General features: G+C 40.4%; 1 protein-coding gene across 1 annotated transcript; it reads right to left on the bottom strand.

Annotated features, from left to right (window-relative positions):
• Positions 1 to 274: 274 nt before the first annotated feature.
• rbbp8 (retinoblastoma binding protein 8) lies at positions 275 to 16,502 on the bottom strand (the record flags this gene model as incomplete). The annotated part of the gene is made up of 17 exons (XM_080543541.1): positions 275 to 510; positions 867 to 1,008; positions 1,127 to 1,217; positions 1,314 to 1,362; positions 2,682 to 2,837; positions 3,109 to 3,193; positions 4,037 to 4,125; positions 4,284 to 4,407; positions 4,985 to 5,479; positions 6,330 to 6,445; positions 7,026 to 7,115; positions 7,291 to 7,469; positions 7,664 to 7,736; positions 9,169 to 9,281; positions 14,345 to 14,440; positions 15,273 to 15,315; positions 16,397 to 16,502. The coding sequence occupies 17 exons, from the start codon at positions 16,500 to 16,502 to the stop codon at positions 416 to 418; spliced, it is 2,142 nt and encodes a 713-aa protein (XP_080399667.1). The 3' UTR covers positions 275 to 415.
• Positions 16,503 to 16,506: the final 4 nt, after the last annotated feature.

Below are 16,506 nucleotides of genomic sequence, written 5' to 3'. Positions count from 1 at the left end.
TTGGTGGTGGCTGAGATTCGTCAGATTGAGAGAGGTCCATATTTTTTGACAGTCTCCAACAACCCTAAAACGTCATCACCGGACCTACAGGTAGCTCTTAGGTAGCCACAGTTGATATCAAAGTACACACATCTACCATCAGAAAGAGACGTTATAATTTATAGACATTTATTTATTACAATCTGTTCCAAAAGGTAGATATGTATCCACAAATACACCAAATGAAAGGACACTAAAAGGGTGTTCAAGAGTGCAAGGTAGTGTCATAAAAAAGAATTATCAAATCAACCAAACATTTGCTGGATACATAATTGTACAATAAGAGACCCTTTTTTGAGGCACTCAATTTAAGATACTAGAAGAGTGTGTATCAATGTAAATGGACATGTACTGCAGGCTTATTTTGGTTATTTGGTTACTTCTGATTCTTATCCTTGGGGGAAAACATAGCATTGTAAGGTATTCTCCTCTTTATGCGCTGGTCTGGCTCATCATCTTCTTTAATATAACCTGGGAGAAATGGGGAACAGTACTTATTTGGGCCTGAAGACAGCAGGGATGAAGAGGTCTAAGATCCCATCTAAATACATGGTCAATTCAGCCATGACACCCACCATCTCAGATTGTTCTGGAATGGTTTCTGTAGTTAGAAACCGATAAGTATTCCTGCATCATTATTTTGTAGAAATATAATTTAATCTCTAAGAAATAAACAAATTGATTGTACATAATTTGGCCATTTTCACTTTGGGTGATTCATATAATGTTCAATAGAATATTAAATCAGAAAAATACCCCCAACCCAACCTCTAGGACCAATGCACTCCACAGACTCAGAGAGATAAAAAATCCTTTTGGTAAATCACCTCGCTCTACACAGGTTTGTGTTGATGGGAAGCCAACCTCCCAGAAGTTTTCTGGGGTAGATGGGGGAATGTAACGGAAGCGGTGCCTCGAACAGGCTGTCAACTTCTTCAACTTATCAGTTTCTGGAAGGTCTGCATAGTACTGAAGAAGACAGAACACAACTTTTATCTCAAGAACAAAAATCATTTTCAGCTCCACACATATCCACAGCCAACTTCATAACGAAAGTATAGCATTAAATGACTATAAATTTACTCACAATTTCACACTCCTTGCACGTGTGACCCTTGAGTTTCCTTCTCTCGTCTTTCTTGCGAACTACATCCACATGTGCAAAAGATGCTATATTTCTAAATGCATTGGGAGAGGAAAAGACATAATTTGAAAGTCTCTTCTGTCATAATAAGTGTTCCTTTTTGCATCTTGTGTCAGGATAGTGATCTCACCTATCTTTATGCTCTCCGTTGAGCCTCTCTGGTTGGTTTGAAGTGTGTGCTATATGAAGGGTAAAATGAGAAGACAAGAGAATGAGTCCATGATACATACAGTGCCATACGTAAGTATTTCGACAGTGAAGCATTTTCTAAATTCTTTTAGCTTTATACTAAAGTTTAGGGTTTGAAATCAAACAATGAATATGAGGTTAACACTTTGCATGCCCAATGAGTGGTTTCACATGTTGCGACTTTATCAACAAAATAAACAAGACAGCCTGCCCTACAGGGAGGCACACCCACATCCACCTCAACGGGGTTAAGTGGAGAGGGTCGGCAAGACAGCCTGCCCTACAGGGAGGCACACCCACATCCACCTCAACGGGGTTAAGTGGAGAGGGTCGGCAGCTTTAGGTTTCTTGGTGTCCACATCACTGAGGACTGAAAATGGACCCATCACACCGGCAGTGATCAAAATGGCACACCAGCACCACAGAGGATGGCAAAGAGGGCTCAGTCTTTCACTGGGGGTGAGCTCCCAGCCATTCAGGACATCTACACCAGATGGTGTCTGAGGAAAGCCCCGGAAGATCACCACGGACCTCTGCCCAGGTCTGCTCTCTCTGCTACTGTCTGGCAGATGCTATCGGTGCATCCGGTCTAAGATAGACAAGTACGGTGACAGTTTCTACAGGGAGAGGGTGCTATGGTTTGGGCACGTATAGCTGCCATAAGAACTAGCAAACTTGTCTTAATTGATGATGCTACTACTGAGATCAGCAGCAGATAGAGTACAAGTAAATGCCTCCAGATTCATTGGAAGGCGCTTTGTCATCCAGTAAGACAATGACCTCAAACGTACTGCCATAGACACTAGGGCCAAAAAGCAGAAAGTCCTTGATTGGCCAAGTCAATCTTTGGCTCTCTGAAACCCTGCAAGCTTGTAGAATAGGGCTCCAGGCAGCTGAGAGGCCTCTGATGACCTTAACTTATCACTCTATATAAAGTTCGGAAACGTTGTATTGGTCGACTGTATTTTATATCGTTGGAAAGCCTGATTAGTCACCTTTACAACGAGGTACAACTTGTAAGGATCATGCATTCGTGGAATGAGCAACACAGCTAAACGTGTGGGTAGCGGGCCAAAAATATTTGCCAAAATACCCTGCAATATTCTTCTGTTGGTATTTTGGCACATTTTTGGGGGGCGCTACCCACACGAGAATAGGACAAAATGCTTCCTCTTTCCAATACTTATGGAGGGCACTGTATCTCTTGAAGTTTAAGTCTTGTGCTAGTTGCCCAGGTATTGTAACAGCGATTGCATTCTCAACACGTTTAGCTAATGAATTGCAACTAAGTGGAGAGTTCAATGTTTACCATCCGCTTTCTCTTGCTCCTCCTTCTTCAGCTCCTTATGGTCGGGCTCTTGGTCCGAGTATGAGCTGTCTGTTTGTGGGCATGACTCATACTCCTCGTAGGTTGTTGTTTTATCAAAGATTTCAGCCAAGCTGTCATTTGCTTTCTGGCCAATTCCTGAAAGGGGGGTTCAATGTTGGTTGAATCATGGTTGGTTTGGTTACATGGATTACAAGGTCGGCTAGTGTTGAATCATTAATGGGATGCTGCACGTGTGGCTTCAAGTCAAGCACTGATACATGCCTGCCAGGTTGCCTTCAATCTTTAAAAAGGTTTCCCATGATGATGCCTACTATCAATGTGCCCAGGGTCATGCGCCATTAAGTACATGATTTTAATTTATTTATATATATACAGACAACAGGGTGCAACAAGAGGCAGACTGTACCAGAGACAGCGCTGGTTCTGCCTGCGCCCCGGAGGAGCAGGCTGTGGCTCACAAATGTGCAGTCCATATCCACCGTCTCTTCCTGCTGGAAAATAGACAGAGTCAAACAGAGGCCTTTTCAATGGAAACTAGTAGTAACCTAGTAACAAATAACATTCCCTAAAAAATAAATATTCTAATTAAAATGCAAATGCAGAGTTTGGGGGATTCAAAGATGTATTGGTATTTTCATAATCAATACCAAGAGTACACATGGACAAGACAACAAAGGCACACGACAATACCACACAGACATTCCCCCACTCCCACCAACCTCCTAAATCAATAGGTACATTTCAGCAAAAACATCAACAAATTACAGCAAGAGTGCAACACTGAATAAACCAATGACTGTATGTTGATTAAATGCTCTGACAGTCAGAGAAGCCTCAACGCCGCTGCTGCAGCAGACACAAGGTGTGAGGTGCAGCTGAAAGCCACAAGGTGGAGACAAAGCTGTGAAGGATGTTTGAAAAGAGAATCCTTGAGGTTGGAATCTGATAGATTGATTCTGTGCACAGGTGTCCTTTATACCAAAATCCCTCCTGAGATGTGCGCAAACCTGATGACCAACTACAAGAATCGTCTGACTCGTCTGTGCTTGTCAACAAGCATTTCTCCACCAAGTACTAAGTCATGTTTTGCTAGTGGATCAAATGCAAATCTATTTATAACTTTTATATCATGTGTTTTTTATGGATTTTTTGGTTGATATTCTGTCTCTCACTGTTAAAATAAACATACCATTAAATGTATAGACCGTTCATTTCTTTGTCAGTGGGCAAACATACAAATCGGCTCAAATACTTATTTCCCCCCACTGTATATGAACATACATCAAGTACAGGTTGTCATCTGCAGGTGACATAGAGGAGTGTGAACATGTTACCTCTGCTTTTGTAGGGGTGTTTATATCATACTGGGAGAGCGCTGCTGCAGGATCCATGCTCCACATCTGCTCCACTGATACGAGTTTGCCTGAACAAAGAAAAGGAGAAAAAAGTTCACTCAAATTATTTGCTGAGAAAGAAGAAAAAAGATTTTGGAGTGTTCTTCCGAAAGAAGAAAAAATGCACCACTGTCCCATTACTTACACAGGGCACTGTATACAAAAACAATAGGAACTCTGCTCTCACCAGCATCTGAAGGGGGTGTTGTTGATGTAGTACTGCTGTTGTCCTGTGGACAGGGGTTGGGCTGCAGGACTCTGGTCTTCTCCAAATCCTCTGGGCCCTCTCGGCTCCTTTTCATGCGTGGCTCCTAAATGGGTATAATAATAGTATATAGGAGAAGTAACAGTGAAAAGTGAATAAGGATCTAATAGTATATAGGAGAAGTAACAGTGAAAAGTGTATAAGGATCTAATAGTGTAGAGCAGTAGGTAATAGTTCAAAGTAAATAGGGATTGTCTGTCTTTTGGCTTTAAGAATACTGTAGTATGTCGATGGTAATAGTTTCAAATGATTTTGCAAGCAAGACTGCTAACAACCCACACACAGCAAAGAACAAAGAATACAAGAGCAAAGAATACTTCAGTATTTGTATGTCCCCTCTTGGTGAGTATGCTGTGGCCGGCTACACAAACTTTGCGCCAGCTAGTAAGCCTTGTGCTAGCCAGCCATGAATCGCAGGACCCTCAAATAGATCAAGAGTAGGGCTGTGACGGTTACATGGTGACTGTTGTTATACTTTTACAAGGCACTAAAGTACACGGTTACTGACCACAAAATATGGTTGATAATTTATGTCCAAAAAGTAAGTTAGTAAAGTTTATCTGCAGTCATGATAAAGCATGGAAACAGAGAAGAGAGGCAAAGGGACAGAAGTGTTGCTCTACCTGTTGAGTAAACGACTCTTGCTTGGAGATACGATCCCTGGAGGAAGTGGAGGGGTGCTTGAATAGTACAGGGTGCTGATGACTCCGGTCCTGTTTCTCTGCCCCAGAGATGCTGCTACCTCTCTGGACTATGAGTGGGGACAAGAGAGGCACCTGCGGGTCTCTGTGCTGCTCCTGAGCTTTCCCCTTAGACAGAGTCTCTCTATGTGAATCGGACAGGTCCAGAGGATTGATGACAACTAGCCCCTCTTCCTCGCTGCCCCCTGCTTTCCTCCTCTTCCATCTCTCCGGCTCTTTCCTTACGACTTGGTTGGAGAAGCCACACGTGGCCCCAGTAGCCGAGGCTGCTCTCAGGGGCGCGTTGTGAGACATCTCCTCATGGCGCTGGCGTGAGGCGTCTGTGGAGCTGTGCTTTCCTCTGGGGAGGAGAGATGGGGACTTGTCCTCTGTGGTATCGGCATGGGAAGGTGGTAATACAGATCTGCTAGTGAATACCTGAAAAGAAGTGTGGGAAAAATGTCTTTAATACAATAACAATGTGACAATGATTACATAAGACTGTATGAATGGCAAGAATGGAAGACACCATACTCTCATGTGATAGACAGAGGTTTTACGACTACTGATAAGCAGAGGGCTTAGGAGGAGAAGAAGCGCTGTTCCTTCTCACTCTGTGACAGACAGTTATGTCTATTTTGACCAACAGTTGAACCTACTAGGCCAACCCCAGGACAAACCGCCCACTGATGTTGTAAACCAAAAATGTGATCAACTGGGACCACCCCTGTTGAGCCATTGTACTGAGAACCCCATTGTTGTTGGCTGGACAATCGCTCCTTCTTGCAAGAACTAAATAAATACTCTTAATGATTTGATTAGTCTCAGTCTCCTGGTTACAAAGTTTTGCATTCTGTGTATTTGAATCTGACAAGAACTCAAATCTATAATTAGGTTTTCTAACAACAAATTCAAGTGATACTGCAAAAAGTAGTTCGTTTTGGTCTAACAAATAATGACAAAGTATTACGTTTGGTGCAGATACACAGCGCATCACCCCATCATCACCATACCCAATGTTAGGGTTAGGGTTAGAGTTAATTAAGGGGGTGCATATTGTTGTCTGTTTAACTTGATCAACTCAGGGACCCGACAAAGACAAGAGTATGGACACTTATGGTTTGCTATAAATCTTGGGCAGATCCTTTTTTTCTCAAACCCTTCCTCTTGCACTCTAGTATATGATAATATGAATCCAGAACTACACTTTTTGTTTACTTCTTTACATCTTCTATACATTTCATTGACGCACTCCTACTTTTTCTCTCATTGCTAGATACCACATTACCTGTGTTGACTGAACAGGGCCCTTGGCTTTGTTGTAGTCACACACCAGCCCATCAGGAAGGTCTAGAGGACAGGTGTCAGCCACCACCGCCTCTTCAGGACTCTGGATTCTACCCTCTGAAACATTTAGAAGAAGAAGCTGACGAAGACGACAACATAATGTGGTTTAAAGCATTCAAGTGTGACATTTAAATTTGCTTATATAATTGGAATTCTCCTATAAACTCTCCTATTAAAAAATAGAAGTTTATAAGTACCGTTTGTTGGTTAAAGTATTGTGAGCATAATGGGTGCAATTTGTGTTTCAACACATGATTTGTGTTGAGTTCTTCAGGTCCCTAGTCACGACTAAGAATATTTTCTGACATTTGCTGTCCTGTAGAGGTAAAGAGACCTGATAACACTAGCTCGCACTGACTTGCAAAGATCAGGGCAAAGCTAACACCCGCCAAATGCGGGTAGATTTTGGCATTGGTGGGTAAATCTATAAATCTTACCAGCCACTCTATTTTGCACTTATATACTTTTGATAGATGGATAGGCACGAAACTTAAAGCCTGCAGAGGGTCATTTTCAATGCATCAGGAGTCATGCTAATTAGTAATTGGTAAAAAAATCGTGGCTGGTGAATTTTCTCAACTTTATACCCTGACAAAGATGCCGCCATAGTGGACAACCTAGCTAAAGAAAATCTTACCTGGTGTCTGAAGAGTGTCCATCTCACACGTTTCTGGCACTAGAATGCCTTGTCCATGGCTTCCCGAGGTTAGCTTTCCTTTCATTTGATCTATTAGATGAAAACAAACTGAATGAGATGATGTCCGTCCATATACTTCTAAAAACTGAGTGTGTGTTCTAAACCTAGATCAATTGAGTGCCAAGTCTCACGGTAAGTTTGAGAGACTTATACTCGTTATTATTATTATTATTATTCATAATTTCCGTTGCAAACTAAGACTGACCGTTGAGTGCTGAGCTCTGAGACTGAGATAGAGATAGAGGTTTCTCAGCGTATCGGACGTGGTGTGTCTCCTTCTTCCTCCTCATCTTGCTGACCACGGGCAAAGAAATCTGCCGCAATGGAGAGTCTGGGATAATGCCCTCCTCTGGCTCTGGAGAGGAGGCCTGCTGGTGTGCCAAGCTGGAAAACCAACACGCAAATGTGTCTACAACTACTGCCACTTTATTTCTCTTGTTGCTGCAATGTTGAGAAACTGAAGCTTTAATTCAAACAAAAAAAGGGACACTGTCATTTTTGCAAGCAAGACTTTGGACTTTGGACTTGGACTTTTGTAAGACAACAAGGCAAACACTGATGAGGACGATGTCACTCACCTAGAATCCTTCAGTCTGTCCAGCTCCAGAGTCATCCCTTTGTTCTCATCCTGTAAGATGTTCCTCTCCGTCACTGAGAGATTCAGAACAAGCCACAGTGTAGGGGTCAAGAGAAATTGAATGGAACGGAATAGATCATGTAGTTTTATCAAATCCATCTTTTCAACATTACTGAATCCCAAACCAGGTTTAAATGACACATAATAAGCTCACTTCATTGTCTATCCAAGGGAATCAAGGGTCATCCATAGGCCTGACCCACAGGGACATTTAAACAGCAAGGTGCGCAGGCTAACTACGGTCCCAACTAAGTTCATTTATTGAAAAGGGAAATGTGCATAAGTACTGGGGTATTTTTACCACAGCGAAATGAATTTGTCATGAACAATTGTAAAATATATATTTTTAAAAATATGAATAACACAACAAACTCTGACAACTGAATTTTGCCGCCAAATAACACAGTGGGGTCTCAGTGTAATTTCTTGTGCACGCACACTTAGATTCCCATTCTGAAGCGCATTTCACAGCCTCTCTGCTAGTCCAGATTTACTTGATCTGTGCAGTTCCTCTCCGTTTGGACTGAGCACAGCACCAGTAGCAGTATTCTGCTATTTCACCATTTCCCCAACATCTTGGTTATTTGAGAAATTATTAAATCTTTACTACATTGGTAAAACCATTTAGTACCTCTACAGCATTAGAGTTGTTTGGCTTTCCTTGACTTCAAAATTACAGGAAAGTAGTCACTAATTTGCAGACTACCAGTGGCATGGTGGAGGAACCCCGTAATTGCATAGGAATGTAATATTTGGGAGATAACACTAATTAGATAATTCAGGTTGGCCTTTTCTTTCTCCTTTTTTCTTTCTCCGGACTTTAATCCTATAGAAAATCTGTGGAGGGAGCTGAAGCTTCGAGTTGCCAAGCGACAGCCTCGAAATCTTAAGGATTTGGAGAGGATCTGCAAAGAGGAGTGGACCAAAATCCCACCTGAGATGAGCACAAACCTGGTGACCAACTACAAGAAACGTCTGATCTCTGTGCTTGCCAACAAGGGTTTCTCCTCCAAGTTCTAAGTCATGTTTTGCTAGGGGATCAAATACTTATTTCCCTCGATTAAATGCAATCAATTTATAACTTTGATATCATGAGTTTGTCTGGATTCTTTTTTTTTATATTCAGTCTCTTTCTGTTAAAATAAACCTACCATTCAAATTATAGACCGTTCATTTCTTTGTAAGTGGGTAAACTTACAAAATCAGCAGTATAGATAAGCAGTATAGATAATAAATACTTATTTCCCCCACTGTAAGTAGAGTTTGGTCAACACTGTTATAGTTCAATGAGATCTAAGCTTGGTTAAAATTAGTTGTGACTGCAATCGCTACCATATTAGCATCTGAATGCTCCCCAATGTTTAGGCCAAGTTAGGACAACTTAACCAGATTTAGGGTTAGTTTCTTCTAAGAGCCATGAGGTGTAGTATATAAAAGTTAACTCACTGAGCTCAGCAATAAGTTGTAGGTTCTGTTGACGGACCTTCTCAAACTCAACTTGCTTCCTTCTTGTGTGCTCCTCTGTAACCGCACAGCGATCACACAACCCTGCCCGCAGTCTGACAGAGAGAGAAAGATGGTTTCATCAAAATTATAAATACGGAAATGTCAGCAGCAGAAATATAAGAATAAAATAAAAAAAACATCTATCCAGATATTGTGTAAAGATAATTTAGCTGTTTTGTTGATAGTTTTTTGGGGGGGTTTTGCACTGCATGTATTGCTGTATCTCTTAGAGACACAAAAGAATACGATGGAGCAAATTCTTCACAGCCCTTCCAAAACATTTTTCCCGTCCTCCATTCTGTCAGAGAGAGCTCAGCATTTTAGCCCAGATGCTAGTCATCTCTATGGGCATTCATGATCGCCTCCTTAGTTCTATATTGAAATATGGAACTGTAATGATATTTCCCAGACTCTATTTCACAGGGAGGACGCACAGGTATTATCACAGGTTTGACTTTCACTTGATTCAATCGTTCATCAACAAATAACAAATCGACGTTCATAATGAGACTATTCAAGTTGAAAGAGCTAGAACTGACTAAATGTAGTGATTAAGCAATAGTCCTAATAAGAAAGGGGGACAGGAGGAGTGGGAAATAATTAAATGGTCATGAAAGAAATAAAGAGTTCGAGTGAGTGAGTAAGTAAGTGAGCTAGTGAGTGAGTGACAGAAAAAGACAGCGAGAGAAAGTAGAACTATAAGGGCCGGTTTCACAGACAAGGCTTAACACTACGACCGCCGCGGATCGCGACCTTATTCAATCGCGATGAGGTGTGATTCAGCACTATGATAGTTTAACATAGAGAAGAGTGTACTGACGCACAAAGATCGCTGGAGGGCGATGTCACACAAGGCCGTCTGCCAGGCTCCCACTCCTTTTCCCAGAATGCATTTCGCACCGGCAAGCAGAAGGCGATTTGAATCCTCCATTTTTTTTCAAAAAAAAAAATGCTGTGATTTTGCCTTTACAAGTGTTACCATGTCATTTTATGAAGTTTTAATATGTTTTCAGGTGAGAAAGTACCAATATATATTCCCAAAATGTGTCCAGTTTATCAAAATAACCCATATATCTCCTCTGACGATTTTCGTCGTCGAATTCGCTAGCATGCGTTCGTAAATTCGCCCTGGAAATCTGGTTAGCACCCATGGAATGCCTCTTGTCCAATCAAATTACCTGGTCCCTTTATGACGTTGAACCCGGTGTGCGCTCCGGCGCTCTCATAGCGAATTTACGAACGCACCCTGCTGTTTCACTTTCAAGATCTAATTTTTTTGCATTGGAAAACACTTACAGAGTGAACTGTCATAATGAAAACATGACAAAGCCATTTGTCTATCTTGTTCATAAACAATGGTGTCAGGACTTTTCATTTTGATGACACTGACAACTGTTGTGCAAATGTTAATAGTGATGTGAGAAATGCACCAAAGCGACTGAGAAAACTGTATTATACACAACAGTGTTGTGTTGTGTATATGTGAGTGAGACTGTGGTCTACAGTGATATACAGAAAAAACATTATATACAATATTATACATATATTTTTGTTGTCAGGACTTGTTTAGTTATTGTCATTTCGCAGAGTCACCTCAATAAAGCAAATGAACAAATGGAACATTTGCGAACAGTTCTGTAACAAAACGCTGTTACTTTTCCTCACACATGTGTAAGTGGAAATCCTTGGCCTTTCCTGTGGTCCTCGCAAATAAACCAGAATAACTCGTTTCTAAAGTCAGTTCCATTCACTTGATATAATGGTTGAAGCATGGGGGATGGTAATCTAAATTCAAAGGATCTAAAACAATTGTGGCTTGTTTTTCCAATGAAGCCAACAAGGTCTTTGAATTTAGCCCTGCCATGACTAATCTCAAGTATATTGCAGGCAATAGACCTCCATTTATCCCTATACTTGTAGGGCAACTTAGAAACAATAAGCCTGAGGTTTGATGGGCTATCAAGCTCTTCCAGATAGTGCAAGTCTTGCATGGCATTGTTGCATCCTCTCAAATACAGTGCATAGGCCTGTAGTGACTTTCCATCTTCAGCCTTTATGCTTGGCCAGTTCAAGGCTTTATTTATATATATAATAACGTATGCATGTATGTAACGAGACTGCGGGAGTTTTCATTACTAACGAATGAAAGTTGATTATCATTATTAAAAAATAACTGTAATATATATTGCAATGTTGTCCCTTTCACACATAGTTCCAAGTAATTTCCTTGGAATCCCAAGCTGTGTTGACCAGGTATCGAGACACAACAGCAGGGGAGGGGTGGGGGAAGGGAGGGGAGGGAGGGGTTACATCACCCTCTGTAGAACATCTTCTATCTAATCGGCGCACTGTGCTAAAATGCAATGCAAACAAAACAACACAGGACAGACAGCAGTGCAGTGATGCGTTTTATATTATATTCTTTGAACAACAGAACGGGACAGGCGCCAGAAACTGCCATAATATACCATACATATATCTGCCATATATCGTACCTCCGTTTTATATTGAGAAATATGATGATAAATACATATAGGGCGGAGGTATGCTATGTGGTGTGTGGCTAGATATTTTCATGTAGCACTGTGACTGCGGGGGAACCCGATGTCTTTGTTCATTGATCGGAAACGATCGAGAGCCATCAACCCTCCCCCCATCAAGCGCATGTCTTATTGAGTCAACACGAGTTGACTCGCTGGAACGAGACAGACTGATACACACCACACCTCTGCCATATCATACATCGGTCCCACATGTATTTATTTACCATCATATTTTTCAATATAAAACGGTATGATATGGCAGATATATATGGTAGCCTACATTGCAGTCGTCCCGCAGTTCTAGTAGATCGCCGACATCATGTTATTTGATGTACATTTCACGGCAAGATAATTCCGATTTGTGGCAAACACCCAACAATTGTTCGTTCACTAAACATTATAACATGAACACAGTTATAGCACCAGTTCCTAGCACCTAGTTTCCTAGCACCAGGGGAGCCCCCCCTCCCAAATTTCGTTGTTTGGTACCTGTACTATATCAATGACAAATAAAGACCATTCATTCATTCATTCATTCAAACAATGACAGTTACAGTCTCGCTCAAACTGTAGCGAGATTAGGAGACTACTAATTGAGAAAAAGAAAAGAAAATACATGAAAGAAAGGAGAGAAAGAGTACAGAATGATAAATCCGCTAATGTGTGTAATGAAAAGTGTGACAATGTTGAAAGACATGATGTCATAATCAAAATATAAAACCTGGTTGGATAAAATAAGATTCTGTTGTGATTGTGTTGACATTGTTGTGATGTCAAAAGAGATCTTGGTTATGTAATGTGTAAAGTGGAGAGGAGATTGATCGGAACTGCGGGAGTTTTCATTACTAACGAATGATGGTTGATTATTATTATACAAAAATAATAGTAATAAATATTGCAATATTGTGTTATCATAGTTATGAGCTTCACAGTGATAACGTCTGTTTATTTGTCGTGAACTTCACGCCGGCCGTGCCCGTAACATCAGCAGACAATCGACTGCTGTAAGCTTGTAAGCGTTGAAACCTGCTTGGCAGCTTTGAAACCCGCTTGGCAGCTTTGAAACCCGCTTGGCTCGCTCATGAATTGGCAGCTATTGTTTGCTAATGGGAAACGATCAATAAGATTACCCTCCCCCGTGTATCAACCATCAAGTGATTGTAACTCACTTTAGAAACTAGTTCTTAGCCTACACGTTTCTTTGTCAAATACATGCTCTGCATGTTTCTCTAAAATGCATAAAGTTCCTATAAGCAGAGAAGTGGGGAAATTATTAGAGCAATCTGATGAAGCTTGAGTCAGCTGAGAACGAACTATGGAACAGATTAAATGCTATATATGGAGAGGAGATTGATTGAGACTGCGGGAGCTTTACTAATGAATGAAAGTTGATTATCATTATTAAAAAAGAATAGTAATAAATATTGCAATATTGTGTTATCATAGTTATGAGCTTCACACAGTCTGTTTATTTGTCGTGAACTTCACGCCGGCCCTAACATCAGCAGACACATGAACACAGTGAGGATTCAAACCAACAAAAATAATTAATACACATCATTTCATTTATAATGTGCAGTAAACAAACAAAATAATGTATACTCTCTGCAATTGGCTACTATACAATGGTGCCAAAATCAACTATCCAAATATGAATCTGCGTATATCTATGTACAACCTTGATTGAACCAAGATTCATAGACAGATTGTCCCTTTTGCATATCATCATAATAGGCATTCGTGTCATCATGTTCTTTACACATTACATAACCAAGATTTATTTTGCAATCACAACAATGTCAACACAATCACAACAGAATCTTATTTAATCCAATCAGGTTGTATATATAATCTATATATATAATCTATATATTGGTTTCAATATACCTCCATAGCAGTCTACAGTCTAATTTAGGTATATATATAATTACATTATGAGAACATCAGTATTTTTACGCCTTTGGTTGTATTGTCTGAACGAACATTGATTGGGAGACATACTGTACAGTTTATCATTTTCATAACTGTCTGCACATATACATATCTTATTTTGATTGTTATTGTAGCCTATATATAAACACAAATATCAGTCTTATGCACTGTGTCTCATTCAGCACTGAAGCCTGAATTTGAGCACAGTGTGTGCCCCCTTGCTACCTCTGCTGATATAAAAGAGAATTGCAGGCTTGGAGAAAAAGATGGCAGCCACAAATACACAGACACACACAGAAATACTGCTAAAACGCTTTATACTAACTCGATTTTGAAAATGTAAAAATGCTGGGTGGTAGAACGCACATATCTAGGAAAAGTCATGAAAGGAGGGTCCTGAAATGTGATCGAGTGCAAAGGTAGAATTTTTTTTGTACTCACTGGTGCTGTTTAACACCTCACGGCTGTTCTAGTGTTAAGCCTAGTCCTAGACTAAAAAACATCTTCAATGGAGATTTTACATTGAAAGTGTGATTTAGTCCAGGACTAGGCTTTAAGCCTTGTCTCTGAAACCGGCCCTAAGTGTCCTACACAAAGCCACAGAGAGAGGATAGAAAAAGAGCATAGGAAACACTAGGTACCTGTCTTCCAGGATTGTGACAGTATCCTGCAGGGTTTTTTGTTTCTCTCGTAGCAACTGGTTTTTGGTGTAGAACTCCTCTAGTCTCTGGGCATCTCTATCAGATGAGAGGAAACACAATAACACCTCAGACAGACAGTCTCCAAGGGACAGGACCCCAAGTAATACATTTCTGAAGAACACCCCCAAAAGGAGCTTGTATCAATGTTAACGATGTGTTGCTTTAATCTGTATAGAAGTTTTAAAAATGTTTTGTCATAGACAACTGTGACTGTGCAGAATGAGAAACCCACATTTCATCATGTATCACAAATCCACTAGGTAATGCTGGAAGCTGTTGCCACGTTTTCATTGCATTTCATTTTTGTAGGCTTAGCGTTCAGTAATGTTTGATTTAGTAATACCATTGATTGGATGGAATGTGTTAACATTTCAATGCAATATTTTATTAATTAGTCTAAGCACAATTGTGGTCTAGTAATTGGGAAAAGTATTGTTTTACAGTAAGGAATTCAAAGACCCCACATCTGACATATTGCTTGTAGCAATTTTGCCATTTTGACGTACATTTAGCATTAAAGGAAATTACTCTTACTTGAACTAGTTATTTGCATATTTGATTCCAGACTAAAATGTATATTCAAAGAGTCTACTGTGTTGCTCTCATTATTGGCCATAACGTTTAAGGGTAGTCAGACAATAAACCTCATGCTCATTATATTCGGCTAGCCGCTAGGCCATCTCCTTATGAATTGAAGTCAGATCAAACTTTTTCACTAACTATTCTACACTCCCTGGACAATCTAATAAGGAACCTCGCTTCAAGTAGAAACCTGCTTAAAAAACCTGCTGAATTAATGCAGATTCTTAAATTAAATCAACACACAACTAAGCTAAACAAGCAATTAAAAGAATGATAAATGACTTACAGGCATCGCTCCTTCTTCAACTTGTTCAATTTTGCCTGCAAACCTAAACACAGGTAAAAAAAAAAAAGTGAGATGTTTTCTCTGTTCACATTATTTTTATGGGTCTGTTCATAGGAAGCAGAAGTTGATGTCACTCTGGCTCACAGAGCTAAAAGCATTCAGCTATTGCAAACAATGTATGCCATATGGACTCCTGATTATCAAATGTGTCAGAAAGGATTGTCAAATGTTACCCCAAATGGTTGAATTACCCTGAATTACACAAAACTGTTTGAACAAATAGCTGAAAATAACTACAACCATAGGCAATACATCTCAGTTACACAAGACTATTTTCTACTTAATGGTACATGAAATTATTGGGGATATGCAAGACAATGTTTTCTTTAGTTGCCACCCTCAAGTCTAGTTATCTCTTATTTTACCAGGTAAGTTGACTGAGAACATGTTCTCTTTTGCAGCAACGATCTGGATGAATGAGTAAATTGAAGCAGTATACTTTATTTGTAATGCACTTTACATAAAGAAATCTCAAAGTGCTAGATCATATTGGTAAACAGAGCCAACCTCCAGAGGAGCAGAGGAGTGGACCCAGCCTATGCACAAGCAAGTAGCCCATCTTCACTGACCCATCTTCACTGACCCGTCACTAGCATGAAAGTCTAAATCATAATAGTATCCAACTGCCAATTCTCAGTTGTAAAACATAAACAACCCATGCAACAAGGTTACAGTGGAAAGCAAATGTTGACACAAAGCAGCAAACTGGTCAAGCAACAGACATGGAATACCCCCCAGGCCAAAAAACAAGTAGTATGTTTTCATTCACAGTCCATTCAAAACACATTATGCCTGTCACTTATCCCATTCAACAGTTTGACAGTCAGAAGTTATAGCCTATACATTGTAACAGCTTTTGTTTTAATACCTTCACCTTGTGCTAACCTATACATGAGTTTGTGGGAGAATGCTATACAAGGCCAAGACGTTTGAGTGACATGTAGCCAAGTAAACAAGATTGTTGTCACAAGGAAGCTTGGCTCCATTACCACTCTGTTTGTGAAGACATGTTGAGTTTAACATTCATTGCCAAAAAGCCCAAAAGAAAACCAGACTTTCAGTACCTTGTAGTGCACTGTCGTGACACTCTTTCAGTCGACCCCAGAGCTCCCCGAAGAGGTCAGGGGTCTCAGAGGCCCCGGTGCTCCGGTCTGCGGGACTGCTGCTCATCATC

The sequence above is a fragment of the Nansenia antarctica genome, assembly GCF_963989245.1.
Source record: "Nansenia antarctica genome assembly, chromosome: 12".
Taxonomy (NCBI): Eukaryota; Metazoa; Chordata; class Actinopteri; order Argentiniformes; family Microstomatidae; genus Nansenia; species Nansenia antarctica.
The sequence above is the reverse complement of the archived record's forward strand: the minus strand, read 5'-3'. Positions and strand labels throughout refer to the sequence as shown.